General features: G+C 39.9%; 3 protein-coding genes across 3 annotated transcripts; all 3 read left to right on the forward strand.

Annotated features, from left to right (window-relative positions):
• The first annotated feature begins 1,553 nt into the window (after window positions 1-1,553).
• Window positions 1,554-8,160, forward strand: LOC133009706 (protein mono-ADP-ribosyltransferase PARP6-like). The gene is made up of 22 exons (XM_061077244.1): window positions 1,554-1,721; window positions 2,519-2,596; window positions 2,821-2,915; window positions 3,011-3,071; window positions 3,928-4,018; window positions 4,093-4,159; window positions 4,494-4,643; window positions 4,740-4,881; window positions 4,987-5,118; window positions 5,732-5,827; window positions 5,934-6,026; window positions 6,116-6,241; window positions 6,327-6,392; window positions 6,478-6,545; window positions 6,662-6,710; window positions 6,869-6,981; window positions 7,080-7,152; window positions 7,264-7,333; window positions 7,542-7,621; window positions 7,757-7,820; window positions 7,894-7,978; window positions 8,064-8,160. The coding sequence occupies exons 1-22, from the start codon at window positions 1,554-1,556 to the stop codon at window positions 8,158-8,160; spliced, it is 2,064 nt and encodes a 687-aa protein (XP_060933227.1).
• A 2,896-nt stretch (window positions 8,161-11,056) lies between these two features.
• LOC133009707 (ribonuclease P protein subunit p25-like protein) lies at window positions 11,057-11,707 on the forward strand. The gene has a single exon (XM_061077245.1). The coding sequence runs from the start codon at window positions 11,057-11,059 to the stop codon at window positions 11,705-11,707; it is 651 nt and encodes a 216-aa protein (XP_060933228.1).
• Window positions 11,708-15,060: 3,353 nt separating this feature from the next.
• On the forward strand, window positions 15,061-17,685 carry LOC133008897 (cytochrome c oxidase subunit 5A, mitochondrial-like). The gene is made up of 5 exons (XM_061076267.1): window positions 15,061-15,205; window positions 16,055-16,171; window positions 16,826-16,947; window positions 17,064-17,180; window positions 17,273-17,685. The coding sequence occupies exons 1-4, from the start codon at window positions 15,067-15,069 to the stop codon at window positions 17,178-17,180; spliced, it is 495 nt and encodes a 164-aa protein (XP_060932250.1). The 5' UTR covers window positions 15,061-15,066; the 3' UTR covers window positions 17,273-17,685.
• The last annotated feature ends 366 nt before the right edge of the window (window positions 17,686-18,051 follow it).

Genomic DNA, 18,051 nt, shown 5'->3' on the forward strand with positions numbered 1-18,051 from the left:
GAGCGGAGTAGTGTGATTAGAGTAGCAATTACCATTTCTAATGTTTTTTTTTACTTTTGTGCTTTTTAATTTCTGTAAATCCCATTGAATGAAATCTGTGATAATACGAATAAACAAATACAAGTTGCTGTGCCTTAACCTTATGCTATACACAGGAAAATAACTAAAAAGAAGAAGGTCTGATGTGCTAGCAAGGCTATCTATGCTTCCACAATGCAAGAAAAGGAGGATCTTAACTTTTTCTGCTCTTATACCCTAAAAAATTATGAATAGATTTTGTTAATATATATATAAACACACTTGTGAAGACAGAATATACTGTACTGTACATACTGTACTGTACATACTGTACTGTTTTCACAAGGCCAGAATCATAACAAATGGATGCAAGGGACTTAGAAACGATTACTGAGTCAGCCAACATGATATCATTGGACAGATTGTTCCACATATATACTATATATAGTGTGTATATATGTGTGTGTGTGGCCATGTGTGCATGCATGTATGTACAGTATGTGGGCCAAGCAACATATGGCATAAGTATCACATGTTAATTTTTGCTGTGTTGACAGTGTTAAAATACACCTGATATACATTTATATACATATACAAAATACATTTGCTTCGCTTGGCGTTTAAGCTGCACACAACTACACGACAAACTTTTCATGATGTTCATCCTTACAAATTATTATATATATATAATATAATATTTTCTAATGTGGATAGTGTGATTAAATTGTCTTATGTTTGTATTTTTTTAAACAATCAACTGTCCTTTCATTTTTTTTTCTTATCTCAATGACACCACCTGTTGAAGGTAAATGAAGGATTAAAAAACATTTATTTCAGTGGACAACCTGATTTTTTTCCTGATGTGAAAATCGTATGTTCAGTTTTCTTGCTGACCTGACTGATAAAAAAAGTTATAATAATAAACAGAAGGTGTTTAAAATGAGAAGGGGTCAATACAACAACACAAAACTGCACATTCTAATACAATATAAACCAATAATCCTGCAGCAGACACAACCTCTGTGAAGCCTTTAGTGTTCTGCTGTTTCTGAAACGTGCTCACTCATCCCAGCAGAAGCTTTATTTGCTTTCTATTTGATCAGTTCAGATAAATATTTGACCATGTGCAGCATACAGTATAAAATACATGGATATTGTGCCCACCCACTATAATTACACCCGGTCACGTAACCAACACCTGCTCTCGTCTAAGTGGATTACGTTGAGAAAAGGACTCGTTGAGAGACGACTTGCACAGATGTATGCAGTCCTGCAAGTGTCTAATCTGAGCAGACTGCAGAGCAGCAGGCGACTGCTAACAAGGGTAACTGCCGATTAAGGTCAGATCACAGCACCGCAGACGGACAGGACGACCAATACACACCAAACATCACCTGAATCACCGTTCATCAGAATCTGCCACCAGTCATTTGTGTTCACACCACAGGTTTACAACAGGTTCATGAACCTGACTTCTCTAGAGGCTGCAGGACAGTGTTTGGATTTCTTTTTCTTTACAAAGTATTGTTCTTTACATGCATTGCAATGGGCGCCATTCAAATCAAACAGGACTGAGAGACTGTAAGTTTGCAGTAAAAGCCCTGGAGCTGCAGGTCCTCATCCTCTCTGCCTCTCAGGACCAGGCTCACCTGATTGGTCCGTCGGTATCTGTGGCCAATCACGGGATGCTGAAGTCTGAACATGTGGGACTTCCTGCTGTTCAAAACCACAGGGGGAGAGGAGAGCCGGCCGAGCTGACAAACAGAGATACTCGTTTGTTTTGGTGGTTTTGGGGTCAAATATATATCTTTTTTACAGGATTTAAAGGTTTCTCAAGTGGAATATTTGGAGATATTCCCATTGAAGAGAGGTAATAACTTTATGTTATGCGTATTCCATCACCAATATGTTCTTGTCTCTATGGCAGAAGTAGATGAACTGATTAACTCACGTATGTTCTGCCAGTTTTTCTGTTTAGTACAGTGGAACGAACCAACTGTTGATTTTTGGTGAAGAAGTGTCACAGAACTGAATGCATGGTGAGTGTAGTTTTAAATCTCCAGTTCCTCTCTTCAAGTGTCTGAAATATTCAATGAACTAATCAGTTGGTGAAAAAAAAATCAATGTTTGGCAATTTTGAGAATAAATCAGTGGTTGAAGTTATTTTTTAAACAAAAATGCAGCTTCTGTTCTGGTTCCAGTTATACATATTTGCAGCTTTTGAATTGAATATCTTTAGTTTGACGAGAGCGAATAGATAGAAACTGACACTGGGTCATTTTATTAATAAAACCATTAGCCTCTTGGTGTAACCAGAAATATAATTTGCAAATAAATTGATGGAAATCATCAAAAACATTATCATTCAATGTATCAAACACTTATATTACATGTTTTGTTACACTGAGCAGTATAGTGACGTTGGGTTGACTGAGGGAACTGATTGTTTGCGTAAATAAGGAGATCTTTTGATCGACAGCTTTTCGCATTAACCCGACAGAAGACTATGTGCAAGCAGCGGACAGAGAGCCAAACTGATGAGGACAGTGACACAGGGGAGATCCTGTGTGGAATACAGGTAAACATCACTTTCAGTCACCTCCTGGTAGCTCTATGGATATTACTCCAGCATATGATTTTTAAAAAAAAGCTTTAATTATTGTGTTTCTGGAAGTTGGTGATGGTAGTAACAGCCGTCTTCTCAGCTATTGTTAAGAACTCTGAGTGGTTTAATCCGTCAGTGCCCTGCGGAGCGGAGCTGCTTGCAACATAAGGTGAGTGTGTTGGTGTTTGTCTTGGCAGGAGAGCTGTACCACAGACCTGTCTCACCACCCCCAGCTGGAGACGGACATCGAGACCGTCAGAACTCTGTATTCTGACTCTGGCGTCTCTGTCAGGTGAACGTCTGAACATCCTCTCTCATCCATGGCCTGAAAATGAAGGGAAACCTCTTCTAGATCATCTAATGTTCTCCTCATTCTTCTTCTGTTAGGGTGTATCAACCAGTCGATGCTGTGGACGTTGATTTAAACATTAACGCCAACTTTCTGGATGTGAGTTCATTTCACTGTCCTGTTCTAACTGTTACAGTCAAAAGTTCTGGCAGCATGTCATAATTAGAATGATACAGACCCCTGCACCGAATTGCATGCACTATTTATCAGTATTAGTTTCATGAATTATTCACTGATAAAATAAAATATAAAAATGAATCTCCCTATCTCTCAATAACACAGAAAGTGATATAAAAGATATTGGATCCACATTTTTGACAAAATAGAAGGGTTCTTTCTTGGCCGTGTTTCATCCGTCAAAGCAACAAACAAAACTTGAATGGCACTCAGTAGAGCACATCCCTCAGCCAAACACCAACAGTCCTATTTAATCAAGCTGCACCAAATTGAAGAAAAAAATCATCAATACCCATGAATCAGTCCCTGAGAAATTGGTGAAAATCTGAAAATTGTTATTTCACAATATTACAGAAAGTGATACAGAGAATAGATTGATCTCTTTAACCAGATCTGTGCCAAAAGTTATTTGTTTTGTCTGGGCTCACGTCCCATCTTTCCAGGGAGATTCCAAGAAATCTGTTCTGTAGTTTTAACATTCCCGCACATCCTTTTTCACAACTTTTACAAATTTAACTTCACATACCACCTATGCATCTTCAGAAAATTTAACACACACTCAAAAATATATTTGTAACACAATTATATAATGATAATATTAGCTTGGTTATCATCCCAGAACCTTTTCTGATTCGTTTTTGGGATCATTGTTCTGTTTAAACACCCGTTTTTATCCAAGATTTAATTTCTTGGCTCCCTCTGTCTGCTTTCAGCTCCACAGTCAAGTTTCCTGTCATGGCATCATGGGCCTGTTCATGCTCTTTGTGTGTGTCCACAGGAGGAGGTGGCCAACGCCTGGAGGATTGACCCATCGGAGCCCATTGTTATCCGTCTGCACTTCTCTCTGTCTCAGTACCTGGATGGACCCGGTGAGCGTCTGCAACACTGCTGCAAAAATAACTGTGCAGTAAATACAGTGATTAAATGATGTTTCCCACTGCAGCACCCTCAGTTGAAGTCTTCCAGGCGTCCAACATGGATCACTTCAGGCTCGGGAACCAACTGCAGAAGTGAGTGTCCTTTATTACTCTAATGGCAGTGATGGGACAACTCAGTCGAAGTCAAAGTCAGCTTTAGTCTCAATTCTTCCATATGTACAGGACTGATCCCAGGTGTGAACATATAAGTATACGCAACATATAAGTACGCAAGAACAGAACAAATAAGTACACAAAACAAAGTACACAGTATGACATAGTATGAAGATATAAGGCACACAGTGGATAGGATGAGAGTAGTATAAACCGGAATTGTGCAAAAATGGATAAGATAAAGTGTTGTAAGATTTCATCCCTTATTATTTGGATATAATTCAATGCTTGACTGATGTGTTCTCTTCCCAAGTATTCTCGCAGTTTTCATATCTCGGGTGTGGGACCACCTGACCAACGAGAAGATTGTGATCCAGCAGAGGCGCAGACACAGCTGGTTCAGACCGAGTGGAACCATCAAGAAACTCCAAGCTCGACTCGGCAAATGGTTACCACTGTCAAAGTAAGAGGTGACTTCAAGGATCCAGCTGTTTCACGCCTGACTGGATCTGCTGGTGGATAAGTGTTTACCTCTCTGTTCCATCCTCACTGTGAACAGGTCAAATGAGCTCCAGCCTCCATCTATGAAAGGAAGACTTTTTTTACCAGGCATGAAACTGAGCCGATTTACAAATCACACGACCTACTACACCATCAAGAATCCCAGAGGAGAGCTCTTCACCTACACACCCAGTGGGAAGGTGAGGACTCCCTCCAGATGGCTGTTACTGCTGTGCGTGCAACAGTCTTACTGGGTTTTTTAAAATGTATTTATCCACTGAAAGTGTTTGTGTCTTCTTCCACAGAGGGTGTTGGTATCAGCAGTGAAATCATCAGCACAGCTCAACACCAAACATCTGATGGAGCTGCTCTTCTCCTCCCAGGCCATCGGACATTGCAAGACCACCCCGACTCTGCAGCATGGCTTCTTAGTGCAGGTAAAGCCTTATCCCTATACGGTCCACCATACATTTTATCATTGTAAACATTATACAGTTTAACATGTGTATGTTTCTCTCACCTTATGTTTGCGCATGAGGAGGATGAATATATAAATGTAGGCCAACAAACACCTGTATTCACTAATATACATATGTCGATTGTGAGGAATAATAAAAGCAATAGCTTTCATGTGGTAAAATTGTGAAAAAGTGAATTGTAAATGAATAATTGCTGAATAACAATTGCTTTTTTTAAAAACCTATAATGTTTGTTGTGAGCTTTGACACCAGCCTGTCCAGCCATGAAAATTGCAGCACCTCTTTCATTGAGATGTTCTTCCACGAGGAGGTTTTCACCTCTGTCTGTTTGTTTATTGGTTAGTTCCCATGTTTGTTCGAAAGCAAGATTTCACAAAAACTACCAGACGGATTTCCACAAAACTTGGTGGAAGGATGCAGTATTTTTTTTAACTTTCTGTAACATTTCTTTAAATGGTGAAGCTGATTCTATGATGCTTCTGATGTGTGGAGTCTGTTCCCTGGGCCCACACTTGAACAGTTTCATTTCTGGGTGTGTGTTTTTAAGGCAATATGATTTACTTGTACACAGATAATGAGGTACGCTGAGCAGAGAATGCCGACACTGAATGAATTCTGTGTGGTGTGTGATGAGCGACATGTGTTTCAGAACGGCCCCATGTTAAAGGTACACTGCTGCAAAGAAATTAACAGTCAATTGATGAAATAATAATATGGCAGAACTTTCAAATCCAGGTGAGCCTTTGTCACTATCCTGTTTTGTGTGTTTGCAGCCTGCAGTTTGCACCAGGGAGCTGTGTGTGTTTTCCTTCTACGCACTGGGGGTCATGTCTGGAGCTACGGAGGAGGTTGCTACCGGTGCAGAGGTTGGTAACAAACACACGCACACTTTAAACACAAAGCATGAGGGATCACAATAAGAGTTATGTGTGAAAAAGAATCCCTGTTCCTGCAGGTGATTGACCTGCTGGTCGCTGTGTGCAGAGCTGCTCTTCAGTCTTCACGCAAGAGCATCATATTTGAGCCGTACCCTTCTGTCGTTGATCCATACAACCCTAAAGCCCTGGCCTTTACTCCTAAGGTATAAACAATGTCACTATGAAAATTATTATTTAATTTGGGTCAGGTTTTAAGTTCTAAAAGATTCTTGTCATTTGTTGTGGCAGAGAAAGAGCTACGACCGGCTGCAAAAAGCCCTGGACAGTGTCTTATTAGTCAGGAGGATGGCACAGGTGACTGATCTGAAAATCAATCCTACACCAGTAACACCAGTGACACCATAAACACTTGTCTTCATGATGTTAATTTCATTTCCAGGGTCCACATTCTGAAATTAGGAAGCAGATGGACAAGTTAGATCCTCTCGCTTATCCCCTGCTACAATGGTGAGTGTTACTAACTGCACTAGTGTTTCACTCCTGTAGTTGTTCTATTTAACTTGTGATAATGTCAATGTTTCTCAGATTCATATTCAAATGTACGTTTGTGTGTTTGACGACAGGATTTTGTCGAGCAACAGGTCCCACATTGTCAAGCTTCCACTGCACAAGGTACGACAGAGCCGTCCACTGTAAGAACATGACGTCTTCACACAGTAGCTACACGTTTAAAAGCCAAGGTTAATATTTTACCTGCAAAATGTTTAAATCATATTCTGTGCTTCATACGCTGGATAATATTTTTTTTAATCCCTTGCTGCATAATATAGCAACTGAAATTCATGCACACGCCCCATCAGTTCCTGTTGATCAGCAACCCTCCGTCCAAAGAGGCTCGATTCCAAACCGCCAGAAAGCTTTATGGCAGCACCTTCGCTTTCCAGTGAGTAAAATAAAAGCTGTAGCACTGCAAAAAAATTATAATAATATCAATTGTATATGCTGCTTCATTTGCTCAGCCCTGATCGTTTCATCTTCCAGTGGTTCCCACATTGAAAACTGGCACTCTATTCTAAGAAATGGGCTGGTTAATGCCTCATACACCAAACTACAGGTAGAGTATGTAAACACCAAGGTCTATGCATTTCACAGTGGAGATTTCAACCCACAAGAGTATTATATATTCATTTGGACCTTTAAAAGTAATTTTCTTTTTCTATTTAAGCTTCATGGAGCTGCATATGGGAAAGGCATCTATTTGAGTCCTATCTCAAGCATATCTTTTGGATATTCAGGTAAGAATACACACTTGATATTATTCTTATTATTATTATTAATAATAATAATATTAAATAGGATAAGTTTCTATAAATATAAAGCCCATTTCAATCACTTGTAGTATGGTTTGTATATAAAACTAATATAATATCTACACATAATATATAATCATTCTGTACATTATTGCTTTTCAGTTTTTGAAAAATATTCTTTGTCTTTGTTCAGAGATAGGGAAAGGTCGACACCAAATAACTGCCAGAGAAGATCTCCTAAAGAAATATAATCGAATGAACAAAGTCAAACAGGTACAGTCGATTATCGCTCACATTTGTTCAGGCTGAGCTCATATGCTCCTCGTACAACAACATCTTCTTTTGTTGGAATCTAATCCTGATTCTAATCCTGTCTAAACAAAGATCATTTCTAATCTTTGTTTTAAGGAAGAGCCAGGGCAAGCAAGGTTTCTGCAGAGCAGCAACCTGAACTGCATTGCACTCTGTGAAGGTAAATATGGAAAATGTAGTGTAGCTTTGATTTGTTAATATTAGTGTGTGACATTGTGTAATGTCTCCAACAGTCATCACTTCAAAAGACCTTCAAAAGCATGGGAACATTTGGGTGTGTCCGAAATCTGACAACGTGTGCACACGCTTCCTCTTTGTGTGAGTGAAATATAAAGCAGCAGACAAGAAACCCTCCCACTAGCTACAGACTATCTATATTCCATGTTTCTCTTTTCTTTCTCAGGTATGAAAATGGTCAGGTGGGAGATGTCCACATCAACACTCAGGAAGCCGAGATCCACAGGGAAATTTTACAAGTAATTGCGTCAAAGCCGTGCTAAGAAAACTAACATGCACATGTGCTGTATGGCAACATTTCTTTATGCCGTAGATATCATATAAAAACATGGACCCAGATTAAATCTTAACATTTACAGATTAGTTTTGACGGATGTGACAAGTGAATAATACTGTTTCTAACTCAAAGGATACTCCACAAATCTGAATAAGGGATCTCTTCTATATTTGATCATGTATGATTATATTAGATGGAAGAGATGAAGTGTTGAGTTGTTGAGTTGTTGAATCGAGCACCTGTAAAACCTTTATTAGCCTTGTATCTGATATCATTTAAACGTATCTACTGCCAGTCTTATAGAAACATTTTTATTTGAACACATTTTTTTAAATAAACTTCTACAATATTTGTTTGCAACAGATCAAATGTTTTCATCTTTCTTGTATATGCAGTTTGACCTAAAACGCAAAGGCCCATTTTACTTGTTATATGTGTAATACATAAGTTGCACCACAAGATGGAGGTGGAACCGCTAACAAGTCTCTATATGGGATCATCATTATCACCACAGAGCTGATAACTGTGCTGTCATGATTCAAACTGTGGAGACTGCTGCAGTTGGATAACACTGTGACCACATTCACATCGTGGGTGTTGAGCCTGTGTCTGATTCTTATTTCAGATCAAATCAAATTAGACGCCCCACACAAAAATATAGTCATGTACTTTACACTGAAAACCCTCATATGATGGAACGAGGGATTTCAATCAAAAACAAAAATGTTTTGTCTTGATGATTATACTATAATTCACTGTTGGACATTTAATTGACACTTATGCGCAGTGGATTATTCTCCTGGGTGCCAGCTGCCATTTGCCCTGGGTGATATAGACAGTGCTAAGAATGCCATTGTTCGAGTCAGTGAATAACAAGAAGTGCACACCATCCTTTGAGGCAGAAATGCCCCATTATAACAGTGTACTGGTTCCATATGAGCCCCCCAGCTGCTTCCCCACCAATGAAAACACATCTGTTTGCAAAGAGATCTTCTCTTACAAGTGCTGCCTTTTTGATAATTTTTAGGGCTGGGCAACGATTAAAAGTTTTAATCGCGATTAATCGCATGATTTCCCTGATTAATCACGATTAATCGCATTTGTATACGCAAAATCCAGTAATGAATTAAAAAGTAGTGTATAGCGCAATTTTATTTTCAATGTTCTGCCATATGAACGAAAGTGCCATAACATTTGTTGTGCAAACACTTTTAACATCAGCATTTAATACAGTAGTAGTTAAATGAAATATTCAGTGTAAATCTCAATTTAACAATGTTATCAAAGCAAATACAAAATTAAAGGTCAATGCCACTGCCAGGGCATTAATGTTATCCTCTTCGTTATGAAAAATGTATACTCCTCCCTGCGTCTAACGTAGTCTGCTGAAGCCTCGCTCCGCTCGCTGTTTCGTTGAGTGATTTGCTGATATCAACTGTGTGTTTTGCATTTAGGTGATATTTTAGACTGGAAGTACTCCGGTGATAAGAAAATTCACCTTGGCAGTGGCTACAAATAACTTTGGTTCTGTCGACTCCGCCATCTGGAAGAACTTTAAAATGAAAATGGCCATGTAAAAGCTCCGTACCCTTATCCATGGTTGTTTATCCGCCAATTATTTTCTTTTTTCCTGTTCCGCAGCAGTCAGCAACAGACTTTCACAAAATAAAAGCCTGACTTTCACAATAAAACAATAAATAATCAAACCTGAGTTAATGCGAGATAAAATAATTAATCGAGTTAACTCATCACTTGAGTTAACTCGATTAAAACGAGTTAACTTGCCCAGCCCTAATAATTTTCATTTACAAGTTTGGCTTAAAGGGATAGTTCAACCAAAAAATTAAAGTTAACTCATTATCTAAAATGCTTGCTGCGTAATTTTGACTCATTTCAGAGACAATCACACATCGGATTTTCATTTTTGGGTGAACTATCCCTTTAAACAGCCGCTCTGAGGTGTGATTGTCTCCGAAATGCCATGGACTCAAAATTATGTAGCGAGCATTTTCTGGGTCAGCCCAGCTGGCGATGGACTGAAGGGAGCTGAGCTGTGAAGTTGCTGGAACAGCCCAAAGGAAGACATTTCTCAAAGACCATATGGCTCTGTGATGATAGTGCAGAGGGGAAGTTGTCTCGAAAAACATAATATTTCTGTATAATGGCACAGCTACTTATTTATATCTTTACCCCAAAAGAGATTTTTTTCAAGAGGTTGATGAAATATCTACAAAAATGCACATTAAGAAAATCAACAAAACATGACAATCACGACCAAATCGTTTGAAACAAGGAATTATTTCAACTACATGCCTTGTTAAATCTCATTAACTCATGTTTATTCATCTGTATGATTCAAGCAACCATACAGACAAATACAATCTCTGAGCCCTCGAGGGTTTAACAAAAGCTCCCCCCCCCTCCAAAAACCAACAGCCCAGAATGTGACAGACATTGTTAAATGTTGCATGTGCCTTTAAGAGCACTATGTCCCACTCTACATGTCTCGCTCCGAGCCTCATATGTGTTTGTTGGCATCAGCTGTCCTCAGAGCTGAATAGAGCAAGGACATCTTTTCCTTCACGTCAATGGGATTAGAGGAAGAAATGCTCTGTTCATTCTGCTGCCTGTCATCTACGTACTGTGGAGACAAAATGGAAACGCAGTGTAGACAGAAGACAGAAGATCAAGACGTGTCACAAGTTTGAATTTCAAAGCTGCTCAGTTTTTTAGTTTCTTGCACAAATGAACAAGAGGCCAACCTTCAGACTACGAGGTATGTATGGCTATAACCAAGGCTGCAGGCTCAGATACATCATCCTCTGACATCATCCTCTCCTCAGCATCCTCTTTTGAGGCTTTCTACTGAACCCACTGGTCAGATGAAGAGTTCAAATGCTGCATGCAGCACTGCAATGGAGCCACAGGCTGCATCCCTCAACCCCTGTGTCCCGTCCTCCTCTGTGTCTTCAAAACTTGGCCAAAGCAACTTGAGGAGAATCAGCCGCACAGAGGACAGCAGTGTTTATCCCATCCCCGGCCTGGCAGATGACATTCTGCACATGAGAGTGAAGGAGGGAAGTAAGATCCGGAATTTACTGCGGTTTGTGACAGCTCGCATGCACAGGGAGGGGAGAGACAGCAACGGGACATCTCTGAGGCAGGTGGTCTTCACTGGCTCAGGAAGGGGAGTCACCAAGACTATCACCTGCGTGGAGATCCTGAAACGTAAAGTGGGAGGGCTGCACCAGGTGTCCAAACTCTACTACAAGACAGTGAATGAGGTCTGGGAGGATCCACAGCAGGGAGCTGCAGGGACAAGCACGCAGAGGACGGTCCCTGCCATCTGTATCCTGCTCTCTAAAGACCCTCTGGATCCCCAAGAGCCTGGATACCAGCCTCCACAGTCCCTGGGTGTTCCTGCAGAGGACACAGAGAGACGCAGGGCTCTGCTCAGGCCAGCTCACAGTCCGTCCTCAGAGGACAGAGCCAAGAGACTGTGTCAGGACGACTGGAGCATGTGGTCCCCCTGAACAAACCAGGACTCACCGCAGATGGAAAATTTGGATTTGTTAGACTTGTTTATTTTATCATGACTGTCAGCAACATCAAATTTGATAAAGAACATGAAATAACTCTGAATTCAAACGTGTATGATTTAATGTGTATGTACAAACAATTAATAAATAAGCATCATATTTAATGTTTGTATGGAGGTTCATTATATTAGATTTTTATAATCATGGGGACAATTGGATGAACAATTCATTGTTTAGGACAAAGATATTTTTTCTACATGTGAGATAAATGTGTTGGAACAAAGATGTTGCATTCTGCATAGAAGTGATTTTGTTATTAGGAGATGAAAATAAGGTTTCTATCAGGAACCATACCAATATGATAATATCTTATTGAGTGCTGATACATTACTTTGAACATTTGGACTTTTTTTACTTTTTTTCTTTTCTTCATTCACTGTCTTTATTTTTTGTATATAATAGTATTTGAGTTCCAGTGGATCAAAACTAGCCTACCACTACAACTTGAAAATGATAATGTTTATGTAGGTTAATTATATTACAATTAGAGTGTATAGTTATAAGGACAATTGGAAAATAATTGGAAAACATTTGAAATGTAACTGAAGATAACAAGAAGCTCTGAGTTTAAACTTGTGTGTGTGATTTCAGGTTAGGTTACATCTACCTCCAACAGCAAAAATGAAAGTACTATCAATTCATAATCCACAGTATTGCATCAGAATGCAGCTTTACTGAGAATTTTAAAACACTATGATACTCGATGATAAGTGTTTTGTACATGGTGCATGTTTACATTTAAAACAGTTTGCGACACCAACTTTGTAATTATTATTAGCAGCAATGAGTATACGATCATATTCTGATGAAAATATAAACATCTTTATCATGTTTTCTACTTTTAAGTGAATTCATGAACATAATAATGGATGATAAGACAAGAATGTTTTGGTTTAATCTTGACTGATGGATTTGTCATCAGTGAAATAAATAAACTAGTTGTGGAAATGCATCCCAGCTTAAGTTCTGTGTATGTAAGTATAGATGGATCTTTTATTGGAGCAAATAGCTTTCAGAACAAATTAAGTTTAAACAAATCTATGGTTTTACTGCACCTGCACCTAAATCTGTCAGTGGTCAGTTGATTTTGGATCCAGGTCACTTGGTCCTCCGTCACTGACACGCAGCACAGTGGGAAATTAGTATTCAACACCACAAGACCGATAACTGACATAGTGTAGTTTATATTCTTCAAACCTTTATAAAAAAACTGATATTGCTTCAGCAACTACTGTGTTTAATCGGGTCAAAGGTGAGGAAAGTTGTTTTTTATGTTTTGTTTTCTAGCAGATAAGTTGTGCTTGGAGTTTTAACGCCCCCCCCCCAAAGCACAAATAGGTGACCCGCTGGGTCACCTATTTCAACAAGCCCGACCTCGATGCATGGGAGCTGAGAAAAGGTAGGTTAATGCAACAATAGTGACTCTGAACCAAGTTAATGCAACAATAGTGACCCTGAACCACTAAAGATGCAAGCGCTGCAAATTATTATAAATCAATAAGGATTTCATAGTCATTGCAAAAAAAGAAGAATGTGTTCCAAGCTAAGTTATTAGAATAAAACGGTACTTATTGTGAGTCAAACTGTTGTATTAAACAGGTTGTAATTGATTACTGACATTTCCTAAGTTTGAGTACAGATACCAAATTGCTTGTTTTGGTATCTGTACTCAAACTTAAATGTTATCAAACATTCACTTCTAGTAGGCCAGGAAACTAAAACACTACATTTTATAATCTTCATATAGCAGAAATAATAAGGTACAAATCTGGCATGTGAAGGGTCGACAGAATCAAACATCTCTTCTAAGACACTTGGGATGTAGTTTCACTGATTGGTCAACAGTGGCACACAAATTTATCTTACAGGTCTTCTCCCATGATATTACAGCTATTGGTAGTTTAAGGAAGTGACAAAGTGTAGTTTATATTCTTCAAACCTTTATAAAAAATCTGATATTGTTTCAGCAACTACTGTATTTAATCGGGTCAAAGGTGAGGAAAGTTGCTTTTTTATGTTGTGTTTTCCAGCAGATAAGTTGTGCTTGGAGTTTTAACGGCCCCCCCAAAGCACAATGCTGTATACTGAAATATATAAAGTACATACTATTAACTGACTGAACTTTTCTGTGAGATGAACATATGACACATTATCCATAGGGGACACCTCATATTTAGCTGTTGAATTGACTACGTGTTTCGTTTGGCGATTGCAGTTTGTGGCTGTTGAGATACATATCATTATATGAATCAGTGTTGAGAGTGGGAATTATTAGAAATACATCCCTTTATAATGTAATACAGTTCAAAAAAAGAAAAAGACAAACTTTGCCAATCATGTTGAAAACTTCTGTACAAATGTACCTGAGAGAACTGGGTCTGTTTTAACTGAGAGGAAGAGGCTGCAGCGCTCGGAGTTGGCATCCGAGGCAGAGCTACGTGGCCAGAAAGCAATAGCTCCCCCCAGTGGAGGTTGGCTGCAGGTGTTGTATTGCAACATCCACCATCAGGTTGCTCAAACATATAGGTATCCGTGGACGAGCCCTGCACCAGACCATACATGGAGCGCCGCCTGCGAGCTAGATCCGGCAGTCAACTCGCGGGGCGCTGCTCCAATCATGTGACATACATCATGTGACATACCTCACTTTCCACAACCAGTTGCTTCAGCCCCCCCACCCCCCCAGCATCCACCTGTAGGCTCCGACGGAGGGGGGGTTACAAGTATATGCTCGTCACTCCCATCATTCCTGTGTAATCAAATGGGGGAGTGACTTAATTGGAGTCTAGACGCCAAACACTAAACCTGTTCTACTGCTGCAATAAACGTTCGGACGCGAGTTGTCGAACTGAACCGAAACTCCAGGGTGAGCGCTGCAGTGGCTCTGGTTCAGAGGGAAAGACTCCAACTGGGACCCCGGATGTCAGGGGCCCACACCCAGGTCTGATCAGCCCCTGGTGGGACTGCCTCATCAGAGGGTGTCATGTGATTTAAAGGAAGAAACACACTTAGATAAACCACTGATGATTCGTCTTAAACCTCTGCTGGTAATCCCTGATATCTGCTGGTGGTTGGCAACTTCACATCAAACATACAAGGGATATTCACCAGATATTCAGAAATCAGTTAACCGTATTAATATTAAATCAATTCATGAATAAAGTATTACGTTTTATTGCCTATAACCTCTGAACAATGTCAAATTAGGAAGCCGGGGGTCAAAAGCACAGGAGAAAATATCAATGGGGCTGTGTTCGCGCATGCGCAGCAGCGGAGCGCGTACGTGCCGGGCTATGCTAGCTGGTGTTAGCTTCGTCCTGCCAACCGTCACTGGTTTGTTTAGCTGGCAGAACCGCAGCATGTTCAGAGCCGCCGTCCGCCTCTCTGTCTCCGGGGCCCGGAGTCTGGCCCGCCCGGGGCCCGGAAGCCAAGGTACCGTCTCCGCCTGTTCACCACCCACTCGTGTTGTTTCGTTATTCCACAGCCTGCTCGATGTTTCTAGGAAGCTCTAGCGGAAATTCAAACGTGGCTAGCATGCTAGTGCTAACTCAGCCGGTGTAACGGTCAGTTAAAACTACACACCTCACCGTCAGTGTGTTAATGTTTGTGTCACTTCAGTGGTGTTGTGGTGTCAAGACACCGTACACACAGTTTGACTTTTGGCTGATCTGAAATCCGCCCGGGCTGGAGCTCGACCGGCTCCATGTCCTTGCAATGACCCGTTTAGAGAGCTCACACTCGGGCCCTGTAGTTGTGGTTCCGATGCTAGCTGCTAACTAACATGCTAGCTAGGTTAGTAAGGTTAAGTTACTGTAGCCCCGTTCAGCCGACTAGTTAGTCTCTGAGATATTATCATGGATATCAACCTGTGCTTTGCTGTAGATACTAACAAACAGGAAACGTATTAATATTATCATTATAGTTTTGACTGCAGTGATGCTACTAAAGCTTTAGGAAATGAAGAAGTTGAATGAGGCATATATATACACGTATTGGATATTTACAATCAATGATGACTTAGTAATCAATTCCCACATTCATTTGAACATATGATCAGAACCATAGCTCAGACAGTGTTTCTTCAGTGTGTTATCAGCCTGGCATGTCCGGTCATATCAGGACAGCCACATTAGCTTCCACACAGCATTTGTCCTTTCCCTCCTCCCTCACTGTAGATACCCTTCAAGGCACAGATTGCCCTCCTGCACCACCTGAAACCAGAGGCCGCAGCTTTCTTTTAGTGCTGTCATTAACTGTAACTTTTATTGTTTCATTCTGCAGCGCCCTTGGCATCGAGGTGCTACTCTCATGGGAAGCAGGAGACAGATGAGGAGTTTGATGCCCGCTGGGTCACCTACTTCAACAAGCCGGACATCGATGCATGGGAGCTGAGGAAAGGTACGTTAATGCAACAATAGTGACCCTGAACCAAGTTAATGCAACAATAGTGACCCTGAACCACTAAAGATGCAAGACCTGAAAATGATTATAAATCAAAAATGATTTCATCGCATCATTGCAAAAAAGAAGAATGTGGTCCAAGCTGAGTTATTAGAATAAAATGGTACTTATTGTGAGTCAAACTGTTGTATCAAACAGGTGATAAGTGATTACTGACATTTCCTAAGTTTGAGTACAGATACCAAGTTGGTTGTTTTGGTATCTGTACTCAAACTTAAATGTTATGAAACATTCACATCTTGTAGGTCAGGAAACTAAAACACTCAATTTTATAATCTTCATATAGCAGAAATAATAAGGTACAAATCTGGCATGTGAAGGGTCGACAGATACAAACATCTCTTCTAAGACACTTGGGATGTACTATCACTGATTGGTCAACAGGGGCACACAAAATGATCTCATAGGTCTTCTCCCATGATATTACAGCTAGTGGTAGTTGTTAGGATGACACCTAATTATCTGATTTGAATAATGTACAGTTACACAAAAATAAATGTCCATATGTCAGACCTTCATAAAAGTGTTCCAATATGTAAATGTGACTCCTACCTCGTTCTCCAATTCAATCGTGTGATTTTCCCCCCTCAGGTATGAACACATTGATCGGTTATGACCTGGTACCTGAGCCAAAGATTCTTGAGGCAGCACTGAGAGCCTGTCGGAGGTTAGACGACATGGCCAGCGCTGTCCGAATTTTGGAGGCTGTGAAGGTAAGAGGAAAGCTTCTCAGAGCTGATAAATAATTACAGGAAACTTGCCCAGCCAACAACTTTGCAGTCATTTCAGTTAATGGTTAATATGATTTGCCATTGATTTATTTCTTCAGCACAAAGCCGGACCTCATAAAGAGATCTACCCATACCTGATCCAAGAGCTGAAGCCAACATTAGATGAGCTTGGCGTCTCCACACCTGAAGAGCTCGGCATTGACAAACTTAACTAGGTATTAAATTCTCTGAATTTCTTTCTCTCTCCCTCCATCTTCCATGTAAGGTTGCATTGAACATAATTATTTGTTTGTTTTATTTTTTTCAGATATCAGACGGTTGCGGTCCGGATGACGGAACCCTTGTACTTAAATGTTTGCCTCATATAATACATGTGATATTTAATTTGGCCTTTATTAAGTTCTTTTGCTTGTAAAATATTGATGAACCTAATAAAGGAAAATGTATCTTTATTGAGTGTCATAAGTATTTTTGAAAAATCTGAAATAGTACTAGGACATGGTGAGCTTGTTTACGTGTTGCTTTAATTGGGAGCAGGGCGTCACTTTACACTGCATGTTGTCTGAGTGTCTCAACACTTGAGGGTCCCATTTTGCCTCCAGGGAGCAGCGTTTTCACATGAATGTAAACATCATTCTACTGTATTCAGTTTAGATCAAAACTGTTTTCATTTCAGGGAGAAATTGACATGCTGATGAAATAAACTTGTTCAAATGGAAACTGGCGTTGTCATTATCAGCACAACTGGGCTATTGCAGAATCAACTTTTACATTTTTTATTTCTAAAACTATTTTCAACGAGTTAAACAGAAAGCAATTCTTACAGTTCATGTTAAATTGGGAGTATCTTAGCAGTATTGTCTTTAAATGGACTGGATGTGACTAGAGTGCTGATGACCCGTGTTACATTATTTATGGAGCTTTAAAAGGTTCTAGTGTCTTCTGTTGAGAGATGATTGCACTCCATATAACCAATTCCACATAATGAGGATTTCTATCAATCATTGATATGTACACATACCACATATGTTTTAGATATTCCTTATATATTCACTATTACTGTGTAAGTCAATTCTCTGTTTATTG

Source organism: Limanda limanda, chromosome 8 (assembly GCF_963576545.1).
Source record: "Limanda limanda chromosome 8, fLimLim1.1, whole genome shotgun sequence".
Taxonomy (NCBI): domain Eukaryota; kingdom Metazoa; phylum Chordata; class Actinopteri; order Pleuronectiformes; family Pleuronectidae; genus Limanda; species Limanda limanda.